This window comes from Brienomyrus brachyistius, chromosome 11 (assembly GCF_023856365.1).
Source record: "Brienomyrus brachyistius isolate T26 chromosome 11, BBRACH_0.4, whole genome shotgun sequence".
Lineage (NCBI taxonomy): Eukaryota > Metazoa > Chordata > Actinopteri > Osteoglossiformes > Mormyridae > Brienomyrus > Brienomyrus brachyistius.
The window spans coordinates 7,167,374-7,182,558 of record NC_064543.1 but is presented as its reverse complement, the minus strand read 5'-3'; the positions used below and the strand labels follow the sequence as shown (position 1 = coordinate 7,182,558).

At 50.0% G+C, this 15,185-nt stretch overlaps 1 protein-coding gene across 8 annotated transcripts in view; it reads right to left on the bottom strand.

Moving 5' to 3' along the window:
* The window catches only part of LOC125751747 (homer protein homolog 2-like), a 426,913-nt gene that overhangs the window by 3,370 nt on the left and 408,358 nt on the right, over positions 1–15,185 (bottom strand). For 4 of the 8 annotated variants that reach the window (XM_049030981.1, XM_049030982.1, XM_049030980.1 and 1 more), the window contains 7 exons: positions 8,706–8,862; positions 4,134–4,265; positions 3,962–4,054; positions 3,174–3,313; positions 2,213–2,369; positions 1,477–1,587; positions 38–118 (listed from right to left, as the gene is read on the bottom strand). In XM_049030981.1, coding sequence (XP_048886938.1) covers positions 38–118; positions 1,477–1,587; positions 2,213–2,369; positions 3,174–3,313; positions 3,962–4,054; positions 4,134–4,265; positions 8,706–8,862 — 871 coding nt within the window. Of the gene's footprint in view, positions 1–37; positions 119–1,476; positions 1,588–2,212; positions 2,370–3,173; positions 3,314–3,961; positions 4,055–4,133; positions 4,266–8,705; positions 8,863–11,697; positions 11,719–11,741; positions 11,912–12,015; positions 12,372–15,185 lie in introns of those variants that run through there. The other 4 variants (XM_049030977.1, XM_049030976.1, XM_049030978.1 and 1 more) reach the window with 4 other exon arrangements.

Here is a 15,185-nt window from a genome sequence, read left to right as displayed (position 1 = left end):
CGTGCATGCAGCAATATCGAGGTCGCTCTGCACATACCTGCAGCTTCTGGTTAAGGTTCTCACATTCCTCCATGAGCTTTGGGATGATCTCGGCCTGAGCCCTGAGGCTCTCCAGTTCCTGCAACAAGAAATGCACACATCAAAACACAAGACAGATAACATGCAAATGCTATTACAGGCCTGGGGGTCACTTTCAACTCAGAGGAGATGCAAATGGTTGAACAGCCAACACCTACATAAGGACCTTCAAAGCAAAACCCTATTCTTTTTCTGTGATTATTTAACTATATGAAGCATCTCTGTCAGAGAATGAATGTTTATCCAAGGTAATAGTACAGAGACATCAATGATGCGGCTGGCTGGTGCTCTAAGAGGATGCAACTGCAGCGGAGATAAAGCATGGAGACAAAGAGAAAGCATGGAGATGGAGATGAAGTAGACGGGTGTGAACCCAAACAAAGAGAGATCACAGCCACTGTCCAACCCAAACAAGACCCCCAGCAGGCATTGGAAAGCAACACCTGCTGACATATAGAGGAAATAGTTGTAGAGGTCGATGCTAATGAAATACGTGCCTTCAAGTTGGGACAGCATACAGGCATTTTAATAAGTGCAGGTCAGAATTGACAGGCCAAGTCTGGACAGTAATTAGAGTTTAGCGGCAAACGTGGGGGCAGAGGTAGCCCCAGACGTCAGAAGCAATCTCCTCGCCCGATGGGGCCACATGTTCCATTACAAATGTACCACAGGGGTTCCCAGCCTTCTGATGACACTGGACTGGACTGGGGGAAGGGGTGGGGGTGCTGGTGATCCTTGTCAATAGGGGTGGCGGGGGGGGGGGGGGGGCATTTAACAGCAGTTTACATTTTTTTTTTTTTTTTTGAGATCCATGATCGGAATGTGTGAAAGTCAGGGGTTGTAAAAAATAGACTGGCTCGAAAATGTATATAGTTTATTTTTAGAAATGAACCGAACCCCCCCCCCCCCCCAACACCCAAGTGTTCTGCAGTCCGGTGAAATACTGCCCCAGGGGGGGGAGGGGGACAGATGGATGCATGACTAACCCATGGTGAATTGAAAACCCTTTCAGTTGGACAGTACGACAGTTTAATGTACACGAGCATGACCACTTCACAAATAAAACAGTAATCATAAAAAATATTCAGAAATCTGGATTCATGGAGGTTCTTTAGCCAGCTTCACAGGAGGCCTACAGTCTACATGAATACTGATGTAGAATTTAATGGCTTCCACTACATGCCTAAAAGGAACCATGTTGGACAGGTAAACAGTGCAGTCTCTCCGGCTGAGGAACCATTCCTTACCCCAGCGCCAGTGACAGATTCCAGCAAGAGAGCACTGCTCTCCTCAGCCTTAACGTCCGAGCACAAGCTACATCTCATGAATAACCACAAGGAAAAAGAAAAAACCAGAGAATCCAGAACCTTCCAGCAGGCGTCCGCGCCGGACCCATACCTGCTCCTTCTCCTGGAGTTCGGATTGGAGCGCCTTCACTTTGGCAGTCAGGTGGACATTCTTCTCCTTCTCCTTAGTGACCTCGTTGCACTGCACCTCCAGCTCTGCAATCTGCAGCAGGCGGGGGTGGGGGGAGAAGAGGGTCCCCGTGAGTGACATCTTCCGCGAACCCTGACACCCCACACACACACACGCAACAAACCGTTGGTCACGCGAGGTTTTGCAAGGCAAAGTCAGACGCTGGTGACTCAGGAAGGGATGGTGATGTCATTTCTCAAAACCCATGAATGCGAGGCGTCAATCTCTGGCCGACGCCAATAAAGCAGCTTGATGCACTGATGACCCCCGTGGCTCCATAATCCACCTCACTGTGGGTTTCAAAACCTCATTCCTCCTGGAGGACCTTGGAACCCTATGCGATGTTCCAGGCAAACACCGAAACTACTAAACGTGATCCGAGACGAGGACATTTCAGCAGCATGAAAGCAGTAACCGAGAGTCATACATCAGAGGGGGACTTTTATTTCTTTGATTTTTTTAAGCTGGTAATGAAAGTCAAGGTACTATCTGCTGCTGCCAGCAGGGTTCACCGCTTCTGTAAGTGATGAAGAAAGAACAAATCTGATGAGGCTAATGCTGCAGCATTTCCACTTCCTGCCTAGAATTGCATTACTGCTGTCTAGACCGGCGCTCCATTATCGCCAGCCCCCCGCCCCCTTCACGCCCCGGCACTGACCCTGCCTCTCAGCTGGCCGTTCTCCTCCTTGCATGCAGACAGCTGCGTCTTCCACGTCTCCACGTTGGTGCTGGACTCCTGTAGGGCGTCTTCCAGCCGCGCGTTGCTGTCTCTCAGGGTCTGCAGCTCCGTCTCCCACTTTTTGGCGTTTGCATTGCTGGGGGGGGGGGGGGGCAAAAGCGTCAATGGGGCCCAACACATCTCATCTCCACAAGCCACCAGCAAGCAATGGGAATCTTCAGCCAGATTCGGCCAACTGCTGTAGCACTTTCACTTTTGGCCAAAGGGGGCAGCACAAAACGATTCTTCAGATCTCAGAGCACTTCAACCTAGACACGCTAAACAATGAAAAAGCCAGTGATTTCACAGTTATGACTGGGAGCCACAATAATTTTAACAGCAGGGCCAAAAATATCCCCTTTATTCCTTCCGGGGTCCTAAAAGTGTGTTTAGCACTTGAGAACACGGGCAGCTTTGTGGGCAGCACCACCTCACACCCCCGGAGTCGTGGATGCGATTCCCACCCCCAAATCCACGTGTGGCATGTGCGCATTCTTAGTGTGGGTGCAATTAGGACTGTGCTTGACTGCATGAACAGGAATTCTGTAGAATGTTTTTGACCGATGCCTTCATAAGTTCATATGCCCAGTTGCTGCAGATCACGTTCTGGCCACACAGACCGATGCACCAAACCACAGCTGTAGCTGAAGTGTTTATCGTCACACTGAAGCTTTTGACCATCACTCAGCAAAGACGGAACGCGACAGCGTACCCAACCCCATTTCCACTTATTTCCGAGGATGTCGATTCCCCTGCAAAATGTCAGTGCCACAAGAAAGCAGCTACTGCAAAAATGGCCGTCCATTAGCGTACCCTGACATTTTCACTAGCCTGACCTGAAGGCTGCCAGCACTGCTTAACTGGTCTGGGGGGGGGGGGGACGTGGGGGTGGGGGCTTTACCCCTGCTCGATGGCTCCCTTCAGGCGGTCGTTCTCGCTCTTCAGCTGTGTATCCGTTGGGCCCACGTGGCAGATCTTCTCATCGTCGGTTCCGTTGATGCTAGATGGCTGAGTAGAGGAATGGGTCTCGCACCCGGATTCCTGTGCGGGAGGCGGCACAGAGACAGAGATGCTTGCGGGCTTCTTTAGGCCCCTCCCCCAGGTCCCAGTTTCCCCGCCGGCACTGTCAGCTCAGAAACCCGCTACTGCGGAAGCGCCCTGACATTCAGCACAGGCTGTTTCTCCTGGATTTCCTCTAAGTTGAGACTGACTGCAGAAGCTGACTCAGCCAACCAGAAAATAAACGTTATTCACACAAAATGAAAAAAGAAAAAAAAAAAAAAAAAAAAAAAAAAGTCTTACAGAGTCCAAGCATCCATGCTCAAATTAAACATCTCAAGTGATACATCCTGCTCATTTGGCATCATTGGCCATCAGTTTAGAAATTAGGCAAAAACAGCTTGTCAGGCCTGCAGTAAAGAGCGTGTTATGCACCCCCAGACAGTCCATTAAGGCTAACAGAGCCAAGGGATAATGAAACACCTTCACCCCCCTACCTCCCACCCACCCCCCATCTTTGCCAGTCTGGCCAACCTGACGCCAGACTTCCTGCTTGATCTGACACCCCCATCTCTTCAGCCACATCACATAACCTGCCAGGCAGACTGCTGGTTTGCGACAGGTAGTCTTACTTCCTGACGAGACCACGAGGGCGAACGGACGTTAGGTCATGTGACCGCTTCAGCTTACCTGGGAATGATTACTGGCCGTCTCCAGCTTCTCCTGAGACTTATCTCTGGCTAATTTCGCAGCTTCTTTCACCTCCTGGAATTTCTCTGCGAACTGCTCATACAAAGAGAAGACATCAGAGGCGTCTACAGTGACCCGCAGTGACTGCTGGAGGCACCCGAGCGCCACTGACCTTCGCAAGCTGCTGTTCTGAGGCGAACCCGAGGCCAAAGACCGTGTTCGCCCTGCTGTCGGCCCACTGGCCAAACTTCTGGGACGTCTTGGTGAAGGTCATGTTGGGCGTGATGGTGCTGTTGATTATCACCTGTTACAATCGAGGGCAGAGCCGATAGCTTGTGATAAACGGGTAAGACAATGATGGCGACCAGCCACACATAAGCAGAGCTACAGTTGCCAACAATTATTTAAAGAGAATGGAGAAGGGCATGGAGGGGGGTGGGGTAAGGGACACAATATCAAAGACTGGTGACGTCCGTCTCAGGATACATCAGGTAACTGTACATTACCTGCATGCCCCCCCCCCAACAACCTAGCAAGACGCCCACACTGCAATAAATAAATAAAAAGTTAAGCTATTTCGATCTTAAAATTAGAAAAAAAAATGCAAATTACCAAAGGCTGAATAAAAAAACCACATCTTCAATTACGATAAAAGCTTCTCACAATGTGACTTGATTTGCATCTTTTAACACGTAGAAGTAAAATGTATCTGAAGTAAAATGTGACTAAATGTATGTAAAACGAAGCACAAGCTCTTTGTCCTCCAATAGAAACAGCACCCCCCAAAGCCACAGAAGCAGACTATGGTCCTAGAGAAGCCCACTACTTCCTACAGACATCGGGGGCAGAGAGCAATGACACTAATCCCAGTCCCAGGCAGGGACGCGCCGCACAATTAGGCAGCAATTTGGGAAGAGCGACTGCAGTTTAACTGTAATTATGTTACGGTTGTGTGAAATTCAACTACAGGCCATGAAACTGATTCAAAGCAGTTGGTGGGAGGAATGATCTCTTGCTGTCAATCATGCTTTATTGGCTACAATGTATTTTTTTCAAAGCCAAAGATGTCTGAAAGTAAAGCAGAACGAACAGCATCTTACCCTGGAAAGTTTAACTACCAAGTTCTGTTCTACTTAGACGGTAATGAACGTTATGTTTCTCTGCCCATCGTGTTCCTCCTGCAAGGCAGACAACCACCATCTCCAATTACTGAAGAGCAGTATTTCTCAAACTGGGTCCTCAGGGACCCTCCCCAGACAGGCCACGATTTTGCCTAGGGCTGGGAGGGAGCATAAACATAGACTGTCTGATAAGGAGCAGAAACGCGGACCGTCTGAGGATCCCCAAGGGGTGGGTTGGGAAACACTGGGATAGAGGACCAGAAGAATTAGGTGATCAGCGGTCATTGTTGACACACCACAGCACACAACGTAATGTGTCCTCTGCATTTAACACTTATGCGACGTCGTGACCTAGCAGGGGGCAGCTAATTCAGCACCGAGGGAGCAGTTCTTGGGGGCGGTACCTTGCTCAGGGCACCTCAGTGGTGCCTTGAGGGTCAGGGATTCGAACCAGCAGTCTTTCAATTACAAGTGTGCTTCCCTAACCATTAAGCCACCACTGCCCACATGGTGGCCATCCCCACCCTGAAGTCCCCCGTTTATCATAGCTGAGTTGCAGAAATGAGGGTGCGGAACTACAGAAACATACACTAGTTTCCAGACACTGACCCGACCCACAGCCAGTGCTGCGACAGGTCAACACAGCCTGCTGTCAATCCCAATAAAGCCCCATATCAATAACAGTCACCACACGGGTCAATCAGACCCCAGAAGACCAGCAAGACGGCACATCCCCGACGCGGGAAAACTGGGAACAGAATGGCCCACGAGGATGAGGACGGCGCTACTTGTAATGTCAGCGGCCGTCACCTCAATGCTGGAAAGCAGCAGGGGCAGAGGTGGGGGGGAGGGGGGGGTGCAACGAGGAGTTTGTGAAACCAAACGAGACCGCTGGGGTTTCCCCGCAAATCACCACCTACAGTGACTTCTGCGCTTCGTGCACCAGTAGCTTGGAGGAGGGATGAGTCAGACTCACGACAAACCCAGGTTCGATCTTATTTAGCTACATACACAAATTTATAGTAGGAAGCTAAAAAGCCGAATCTATAAGCATGCCGATTATTACGATATATATATATATATATATATATATATATATATATATATTTTTTTTTTTTATAAAATGCTGATGGTAGCTGAGGGGTTTTTGTGCGAGAGCATAAGCAGCGAGTGACTGTAGCATTTAGTCAGTGGTGATGAACAGAGCTTCAGGAATCAACAGTATGAACGTCACTGTCGTTCTTTTGTGTGAAGCGTGTGTGTGTGTGTGTGTGTGTGTGTGTGTGTGTGTGTGGACTTAATGCATAATGGAGAGCCCCTCTCACTGTGTCTGACAGCAGAGGGGGCGGCCAGGCGAGCGAGCTGGCGGCAGTGACACGTGACCCGATCCTGGGATCAGATGCCACGGGCGGTGGGTACGCGGGGTCAGCCAGCCAGAGCGACACAGGATCTGCCACATGGCCTCGCCGGGGATGTCCGCTGGCCCCAGAAGTGCCTTGACAGCGGCCGGTGGAGCCAAGGCGGCATATTCCATAACTGCGGGGCTGCTTTTCCTTACGGGGGGTGAAGCCGGCTCCTCTTTACTGTACCGTCATACGGGATACAAGAACTGAGGAACCGGCTTCCCAAATCAAATATCAATGCAAATTAGTCTTTGCAGCCTTAAAAGCAGCATAACCTTCCCCCCCCAGTGACCGTCTGGCTCCCTTCCCAGTCATGACAGCAGCTTCCCCTTTTTTTTAAACCCCCCCTGGTAGAAGGATGAGGCACAAGATGAACCAGCAAACAGGTGTTTCTCCACAAGGTGCGGGGGGCACATCCAGAACTGCAAGGATCGCCCCGAAATTTTCCACTGGCTCCAGTTCACGGCTGCTCATTGATTGTCCCCAAATTTGACCGGTTGACATTTTATCTAAAGTGACTCAGAGTTTCCCCTCCGTCACACACCTGAACGTTCCGTTTAAGCTCCCCGATCATGCACACGTCACCGACCGGCCGTCAAAGACGCCTAAGGCAGCACCTGCTGTCTATCAGAGCCTCGGATCTTAATCAGGGCCGCGTCGACATCATACACTGGCACTGATAAGTCAAATTTTTAACGGCAGTTATGCACGGCCAACAGCATAAACATGCCTGCACTTCTGTCAACCATATGCCTTAGAAAAGACAATAGTCCCCATAATGGATGCCATACCAGTCATAATCAGCCAACCAACCCCCCCCCCATCTCTCAACACATTCAGGAAACAAAACCAGGTATTGTGAGTTCGTCACTCCAAACTGCGAGCCTCTGATGACGAGAGAGGAAGTTTTTATTTTTCAGAGGTTGATGGGATCAGTATAGAATCTGTTCTTTGTTTCTCTTATCTTTTGTTTTAATCTAACCCTGAGGAAGAGGCCTTCATGCAGGAGGAACCTTAATTATTCAGCTTCTTCCGAATACATGCAAGGCGCCGTTCTATACAGAATCAAGGCAGACACTCCTCTCACTATGATCATAAGAGGATGCAAATTATTCATCGGTGCAATTTCTGCTTCTTGAAGGATCCTGGGATTCCCGGCCCTGCAGAGAGGTCAGGTGAAGGACCGTTAACATGCAACGCAGAGCTCCCCCCCCCCCCCCCCGAGACGTTTGGACACTGTGGGGAGGAGAGCGGAACAGCTTCGGTGGGTCCACACCACTGCTACAGACACTCGCCTCCTGGGCTGGAATCACAGCCTCGGGATCCCAGGTAACAACCAGGCCTCCGAGGACTCAGAGACAGAGGGCCTTCGGGACGGACCCCCCGCACAGTAAAAATGAGAGTGCACAGACTAACGGGCTGTCAGAGCCCCGCATGATATCCGCTTCAAGACCCAGATGGTGAACTTGCTGACCACAACCGCAACGCTACACTGAGCTCGTTTGGCAGGAGCAGTCGTAAGCCTGTGCATACAGCCCCTTGCCCCCATTTTTTCCCCCAGTCTGCGATGCCGGCGGATCGGTAACGGAAGGAAAGAGCCTTCGTCGCCGTGCTCGGCCTTTCCGCGGAGGGGCTGCACGTCTCCATGGAAACACACAGCGTAAGCCGCACGGTTGGACAGGCTGGGGGCAACGTGAAGCTGGGGCCAAACTCTACCAGCTATTTACGTCTATTACGTTTGCAGAAATACAGTCCAATCTGGCGGGGGGGGGGGGGCAGTATCAGGATCCCCCCTTAGGTCCAGTATCACCAGATGTGTTACAGCACCCACAAGATGGCAAAGAGAGAGCACTCTTAAATTAGCCCAGTGATATGAGCACTGCAGCTGTCCCAAGATACCCTTCAAAGGTCCTGCTTGTCACCATACGGGTCACACTAGTGCCAGATGGGGGAGGGTACGTTTACCCTTAGTATGCCTCACCAGCTAAGTGAGGGGGGGGGGGCATTGCTCACTGCGACTTCAATACGACCGATGGCATGTGACGAACACACTCGTCTAATTTGGACACTAAGGACAGCCATTGGTCGAGAGCTGACTTCTGGAGATCCAGCCAACCAGGCAGCGATAAAACAGCCAATCTCACCACACTTCAGCCCGGGCATCTCGTCAGGAAGAGTCACCACGGAAACCAGCAGGTCCATGCGGCCGACGGCCCTCACCTTGGACCCATCCACGCTGATGACGCGGTAGCTGTTCCGCGTGCTGTCGTAGAAGTAGGAGACGCTGACAGCCTGCTTGCTGGCAGGGACCCAGTTCTTCTTGGTGCTCGGGTCGATCTGGAAGACGTGAGCCCTGGTGGTGAAGATTGGCTGCTCCCTGGGGAGAACGGGGGAGCGAAAATGAGCCCAGGAGCAAGCAGGGGTGGATTCAAACAAAACAAAATAAATGAACAAACAAGCTATTTCATCAGATTCTTTGGTTATTGGATTAAATTTTCAGCAGCAGCATGAACACTGGGGGACAGTAATGATGATGATGGTTAAAGCCCTTCATCACCATCATTATGGTCACATGCACAAACAACGCACATTTGGAGTGTCCTAATCGGCTCCCCAAGGCCTTGCCTGCAGCCCCCGTCTGATCCGGGATCATGTGACTCTGTGGCCCTGGTAACCGGAGCGAAGCACTTTTGGGGGATACAGTACTCATGTAATCCGACCCGGAAGCCGGCAGGGCGACGTGGCGATATTAACGCACCAGCACCTGTTAATTTCATTTAACCCTCCGGGTGACGCTCACGGCCAGAAACCCACACGCTCAGACGGCCCAAACCGATACGGTTACCGGTTTAAGTGACGGGTTCAGAGCTCAAATGGCATGCGACTGGACTCAGGTGGCTGTTGTCCCTCCTCCTGTTTTATTCTCCCTCCCCCCGTACGTTAGACAGCAGTAAAAAGGTTTAAAAAGGGTTATTTAAAAAATATGAGTTTTTTTATTATTAATTAATTAATTAATTAATTAAAAAATCATCTTTTGGTGCAGTTTGTCTGAGCAACCTGATTCCGGCAGCAGCCAGACACGCCAGCCCCACGTGCGCCCCCCCCCACAGGTCCCACAGGTCCCACGACTCCGAATGACGCCTAGTCAGAGCACAGCAATCCACCAAGAAAATCCACATTAAAACACACCATGTCTAACTTGCCTTTGATTTCATTTCATTTTATCATTAAAAAAATTTGTGCCATGCCATTTTGGTGCAGCAGGAGGTGTGAGAGGAGGATGGACCGGGACGAGAGGCCCCCTTCCCCAACACTACACCCAGCATGCACACTCACACCGGGAACACCTCACACTGACGCCATCCTGTGCTGGTACTGATCACAAGACACTGCGTTTATGTAATGAGACCTCCCTGCCACTAGGTGGGACACTCCTCAATAGAGGCAGCTGAGCTCACACCTCAGCACACACCATTCAAAAAAACCCTGCAGAACTGCACATTAAGTAAAGGCATCTGCACTTATTTATAATTCATCTCTAAAATAGTGAATGTACCAGATATAAACATTCCCTATGATGGCTGTAGGAGACAAACATTTAGCTGACAAATCTGTTCAGATTTCCTTAGAAACTGGTCATCACCCAATAAACCCTGCAGGATTAGCAAGGCCAGATCATCTGAACCAAAACAGAGGCAGTGACTCCGTCACACTCTTAATCCTAATCTGCTTTGGGGTAAAACCCTTAATGGCGAAGAAGCATCTATGCCAGCCGGACGTCTCCCAGCTCATGCTGGTTACAGCAAATGGACGCAGGCAAAATGCATGCAGGGAATAACCACTACGCTGTAGGGGACTCGCCATGCGGCCAGACTCCTTCCTTGCAGCTCTTAAGGTACTCAGCACTGACCCCTACGTAAGACCAAGGTCAATAGTAACATTATCACTTAAGGTATCCCTCCAAATCCCCACTAATCCTAGGTGACCCCCAGTGGGACAGCTGCTGGCCTGAGACGACCTCACCCTCAGGCGCAGGGAAAGGTCGTTTCTTTTTAAGGCAGGTGTAAAAATCGATGCTCGTTTTAACAGCCAAGACACACAGGTGCCCAATGAATCCTACGCTTTAACTCTAGATGAAGCCAAAGATGCCTTTAAAAGCCATAACTGCGGCATGGCAATGGGGACAATCTAAACCGAATAGTTTCATAGCCTCCAGCCTGTTCACGCTACAGCTTCCACACTCAGTTAAATTATTCACCAGTGAGTGGGAACGCTACCCCACTCAGCTGGGCCCCCGGCTGCGGGACGGCGAGGTGAGGGATGGGACAGACCTAGGGCGACAGGCCGGGCTCGTACTGCCAGCCTGATGTGCTCCAAAACCCACCGATACACGAATCCAGGCAGAGCTCGTCTGCCGCCATAAACCCAAAGATCGTCTTTGTGAAGCCGTATTCCGAGCCAGGACCTCCACTGAGCCGAATGCCCGTCTTAAGTAGTGTTTTCTAATTTGAATCGGGCACTTTACTGGCCACCCCTGTGCACACAGAGGCCAACCGGAAACAACAACGCCTGGGTGCGTCATATGCCTGCTGCCTGACGCACAGGTGACAGTCACCTCCGCGGCAATAACCACAGCGGAAGGCAGCCTTCTCCACGTACAGCATGTGCCCTTCACCAAAGAGGGAGCTCTTTCAAAATACTATAAGAAGCTCTGCCAGGCAAGCGCCACGGCTCACCACTTCTCACACTAAAGAAGAATGTGGTCTCCACCAAAGCAAAGGCGTGGCACCAAGGCTGAGTCAATGAGTCACTCGCGTTATATTTACTTTGGCAACATGTCTAGATGTCCACAGGCCTGCATATCAAACCTGTCACTGCTCAAGATTTAGTGCCGACAAAGAGCCCAGGGAAGGAAAAACCTGACACATAAGATGGACAGAAAGTTCTAGCCAATGTTAAGGCTGGTTTATCCATCTTCAATTTTGATTGGCCGAGTTCTTATTTCATCCCCGCCCAGCCATTTACAGCAAACGCATACAATGGAAGACGGGCTAAGATGCACCCGGCAGAGATTCTGGGTCGGATTTCCCCCCGGAATAAGATACCTTTCATCACCAGACCAGCATGCGAGGTGTTATTGATGTTATTATATGCCAGGAAATTATAAAAAAAAAAAAAAAAACAAAAACGAAAAACAGAAGCGTATATTCACCCCTCCAGCCACAAGCAGAGGAGGGGGGGTGGGCTCACTCAAACCTGTACATATTATTCAGGAGGTCAACTATGAGACTTCTTTGGCTGACACTGGGCATGGCATCGGGGAGGGGGGGCGTCTATTTAAGGGAAAGCCAGTGGCGGGTCGACGGCGGCGAAGTCACTCCTTCAGCTCCGGAGCGGCGGTCTTCCAGGAAACTCGAGTGCCTGCCCTTGGATCATCCACATGGCGAGAAAAGAGAGCGTCGTTTCCGAACAAAGGCGTGGAGACATGGGAAGCACACTGACAGAGCGTCGCGCAGCGAACCATACGCACCGGCCGTCATTCACGGGTTTCCCCAGCGCTGCATAAAGTCTGCCAGACAGCATGCATCCAGTGCACTTGGAGAGGTATTCCAATGCTCCTCGAGCCAGGTTTTATCCTCCCACCGCCTATAGTTCCCCACTTTTTTGCAGCCCCTTATAAACTGATTGGAGGGAGGGAGAACTGAGGACTGAACCACTCTGCTACAACTGAGGGGATCTCTGGACTGAACCACTGTGCTGCACAGTTTCAAACAACAAGACCACCTTCACATCATCCACTATGGTAGGTCTTTGTTGGTGCCTGGAAGTCAGCCTTTGGCATCTTGGTTCTTGCTTATAAATACATGCACACTCAGACTGCCCCCCCCCCCAAATCCCATCTCAAACAAGAGTTACTAACACGCCTGCCTGCTCTTCTATTGGCCGCCCCATGGGGGCGCCCTCCCAGAATCCAGCTGCCATTTTGTTATCCACCCTAGCGCTGAACCCCGCTCCTGTCCTTAAGCAGTCCTCCTCTCTGAAATCTCCAGCCTGGACCCAGCTCTGCCGCTAGATGCTCCTCAAACTTCTGCATCACCTCATCCTCCCATCTTCCCATCGGTTGGCCCATTGCGGCTTTTGTTCTGCATGTAAACGGAATCGATCATTAATAAAGCAGAGGCGAGGGAAGCCTCTCATACATTCCAGCAGCGCCTCCTCTTCCTGGACTGCCTGCATCCATCAATATTTCACAGATGAGTCATTATATCAGAGAGCGGCTATCCCTGCACCACATCCCAAAAGGGAACAGCCAATGAAAAGGCACGATCACAGCCAGACAGGAAGAGCTGACGGGGCCCAGCTGGGTGTGGTATCTCCAGGAGATAATGGATCCCCCAAAATCCTCTGTAAAGTGCCTTAAGACTAATGTAAAAAATGAAACTATATGCTGTACTTTATATCTATTAATTTCACCATAAAAATTTAGATTTATGCACTTCAGTCCTCTACAGACAAACCAAAATTTCAAAATAAAAAAAAAAATCTTTAAACTAAAATAAATTATACAAGACATTTCAAATAATAAAACAGGCTGATTCAATACCTAAACTGTTAAGGTAAATAAACTCTTCTCTCTCTTCCTAAGGTGACTTTCGAAGCTCTAAGGGGACTAATCAGGCATAAGGATAAAGCAGGCAAACACTCTGTCTGCATTTTAAAGCTTTTTCCTCCAAACATACAAACATCTTTCCAGGTCAACATTTATCTGGAATTTTTATGACAACTATATATTTCAAATGTGGTAATATATTATAAACTCCTTCATCCATACATCTTAATTTATCTTCTATATGCCAGTTGTCCTATTCAGGGTTGCGGGGGTCGGGAGATTAGCCCAGAAACAATGGGCACAAGGCAGGGAACCACCCAGAATGGGGTGCAAACCCATCACAGGTCATCACATCACATCACACGTCATACACATCTCTGGGTAATTTGGTAACTCCAATCCACCTTTGCATGTTTTTGGACTGTGGGGAGGGAAGCTGAGGTACCTGAAGGAAACCCCAGGATGACATGGAGAGAACATGCAGACTCCACACGCATGGAGTCATGGCGGAGGCTCGAACCCGGGACCCAGAGGTGTGAGGCAGCTGCACTAACCATGGGCGCCAAAATTAAATCCACACAGACCACACAAGATGCTTATTTTAAAAGTACTTGTGGTCAGATGGTACAGGTACTGTATGTGGATGGGGGCAACCTATGACGGACAGAGACCTGACAGCAGGGGTCGAGTGCAAAGAGCCATTAATCCCTCAAACAATACAGTCCCCTTTTCACACCCTACTGCTCAGGACCAGCACGAGGACCCAGCGGCATCCGCCCGGACTAAACGATCGGCCGTCCAAACACCTGCCTGCCTGCATAACCTCAACAGCATTCCCTCACACAAGCTGTCCACCTGACAAGGCCTCGACATTCTGATCCGGCAACTCTCAAAAACAAACAAAAAAAAAACCCCACAAAGGCAGATTGGCTCCAGTGTCCCCCAGGCGCTGTGAAGTCCGGAGGATTCTCCAAATTCCTCCGCAGCAATGTTGACAGGAATGTGATGGAACTGGCAGGCACTGAACTGACCGACTCAACTAGTCTGACCACTCAAACATAGACCACACAGAAAAATGTAGGAGGGCGGCCCAACCTGACTGACGGACAAGCCGCATCAGACGTCATACAAGCGTTCAGGGCGCTCACTCGGGGGGGGGGGGGGGGGGGGGGGGGGTAGAACTGGCTGAATGAGGAAAAAGGGGTGTTAAAAAAAAATTATAAATCAGACTTGCTGCAGCAGTGACAGACTGCTTCATAATGGAACCCGCTCAGGACACCCTGCGCTTCCTCCGCTAATCTGGCCTCTGAGATCCATCTCCAGAGCCTTGGCCAGGGGTACAAGGGGCACGTGGCCCGATTCTCCAAGGGGCCCAAACATTTTCACAGTTGTGAATAACACAAAATCGACTGACAGCGTCTCCCAGATTTAACCTCAAGGTGACGGGAAACGGGAGGCGCATCCAGTAGTGGATTCCGCAGAGGCAGCGGTGCAATTTTCACCGCAGTGAAAACATCATGCGCCATTACATCTGGGACAATCTTTGCAGAAAAAAGGGAAATCGATCCATTTCCCCGTTTTAATAAGGAAACAATGACATTAAACTGATAAAAATACATCACCGGAAGATCACCTTTTAAAAAAAATAAGCTTGCTTCATTCACAGATGAACAGAACTTTGTCAATCTGACACAAAAAAAACTAACTAAAAAGCCAAACTGAGTCTGAAGTTGAGCAAAAGTCACACCACAGCCAGGCTTGAAGAATTCTGACAACTGCTGCACCCAAAATCCTGTGCAAAACAAAATGTGCAGCAATAAATCTGTAGCGAATGACAAACTGGAGGAATGAGCCATGACCTCGGGCTTTGGGGGGAGTCAGTAATGCTCAGGTCCTCCGAGTAACTAAAGAGTTAAAAGAAGAATGCAAAAGCTCTCAGGTGTACTGAAGGCAATGCAGAGAGTTCAGCAGATCGAAGGGGAGGGGGCTGTAAACGGCAAGGTGCAGTTCGGGGATGTGAGATTAACTGGACTGGAAGATCAAATGATGTGCATGATGTTCAGAACAGGAATCAGAATTTCAACTTTGTA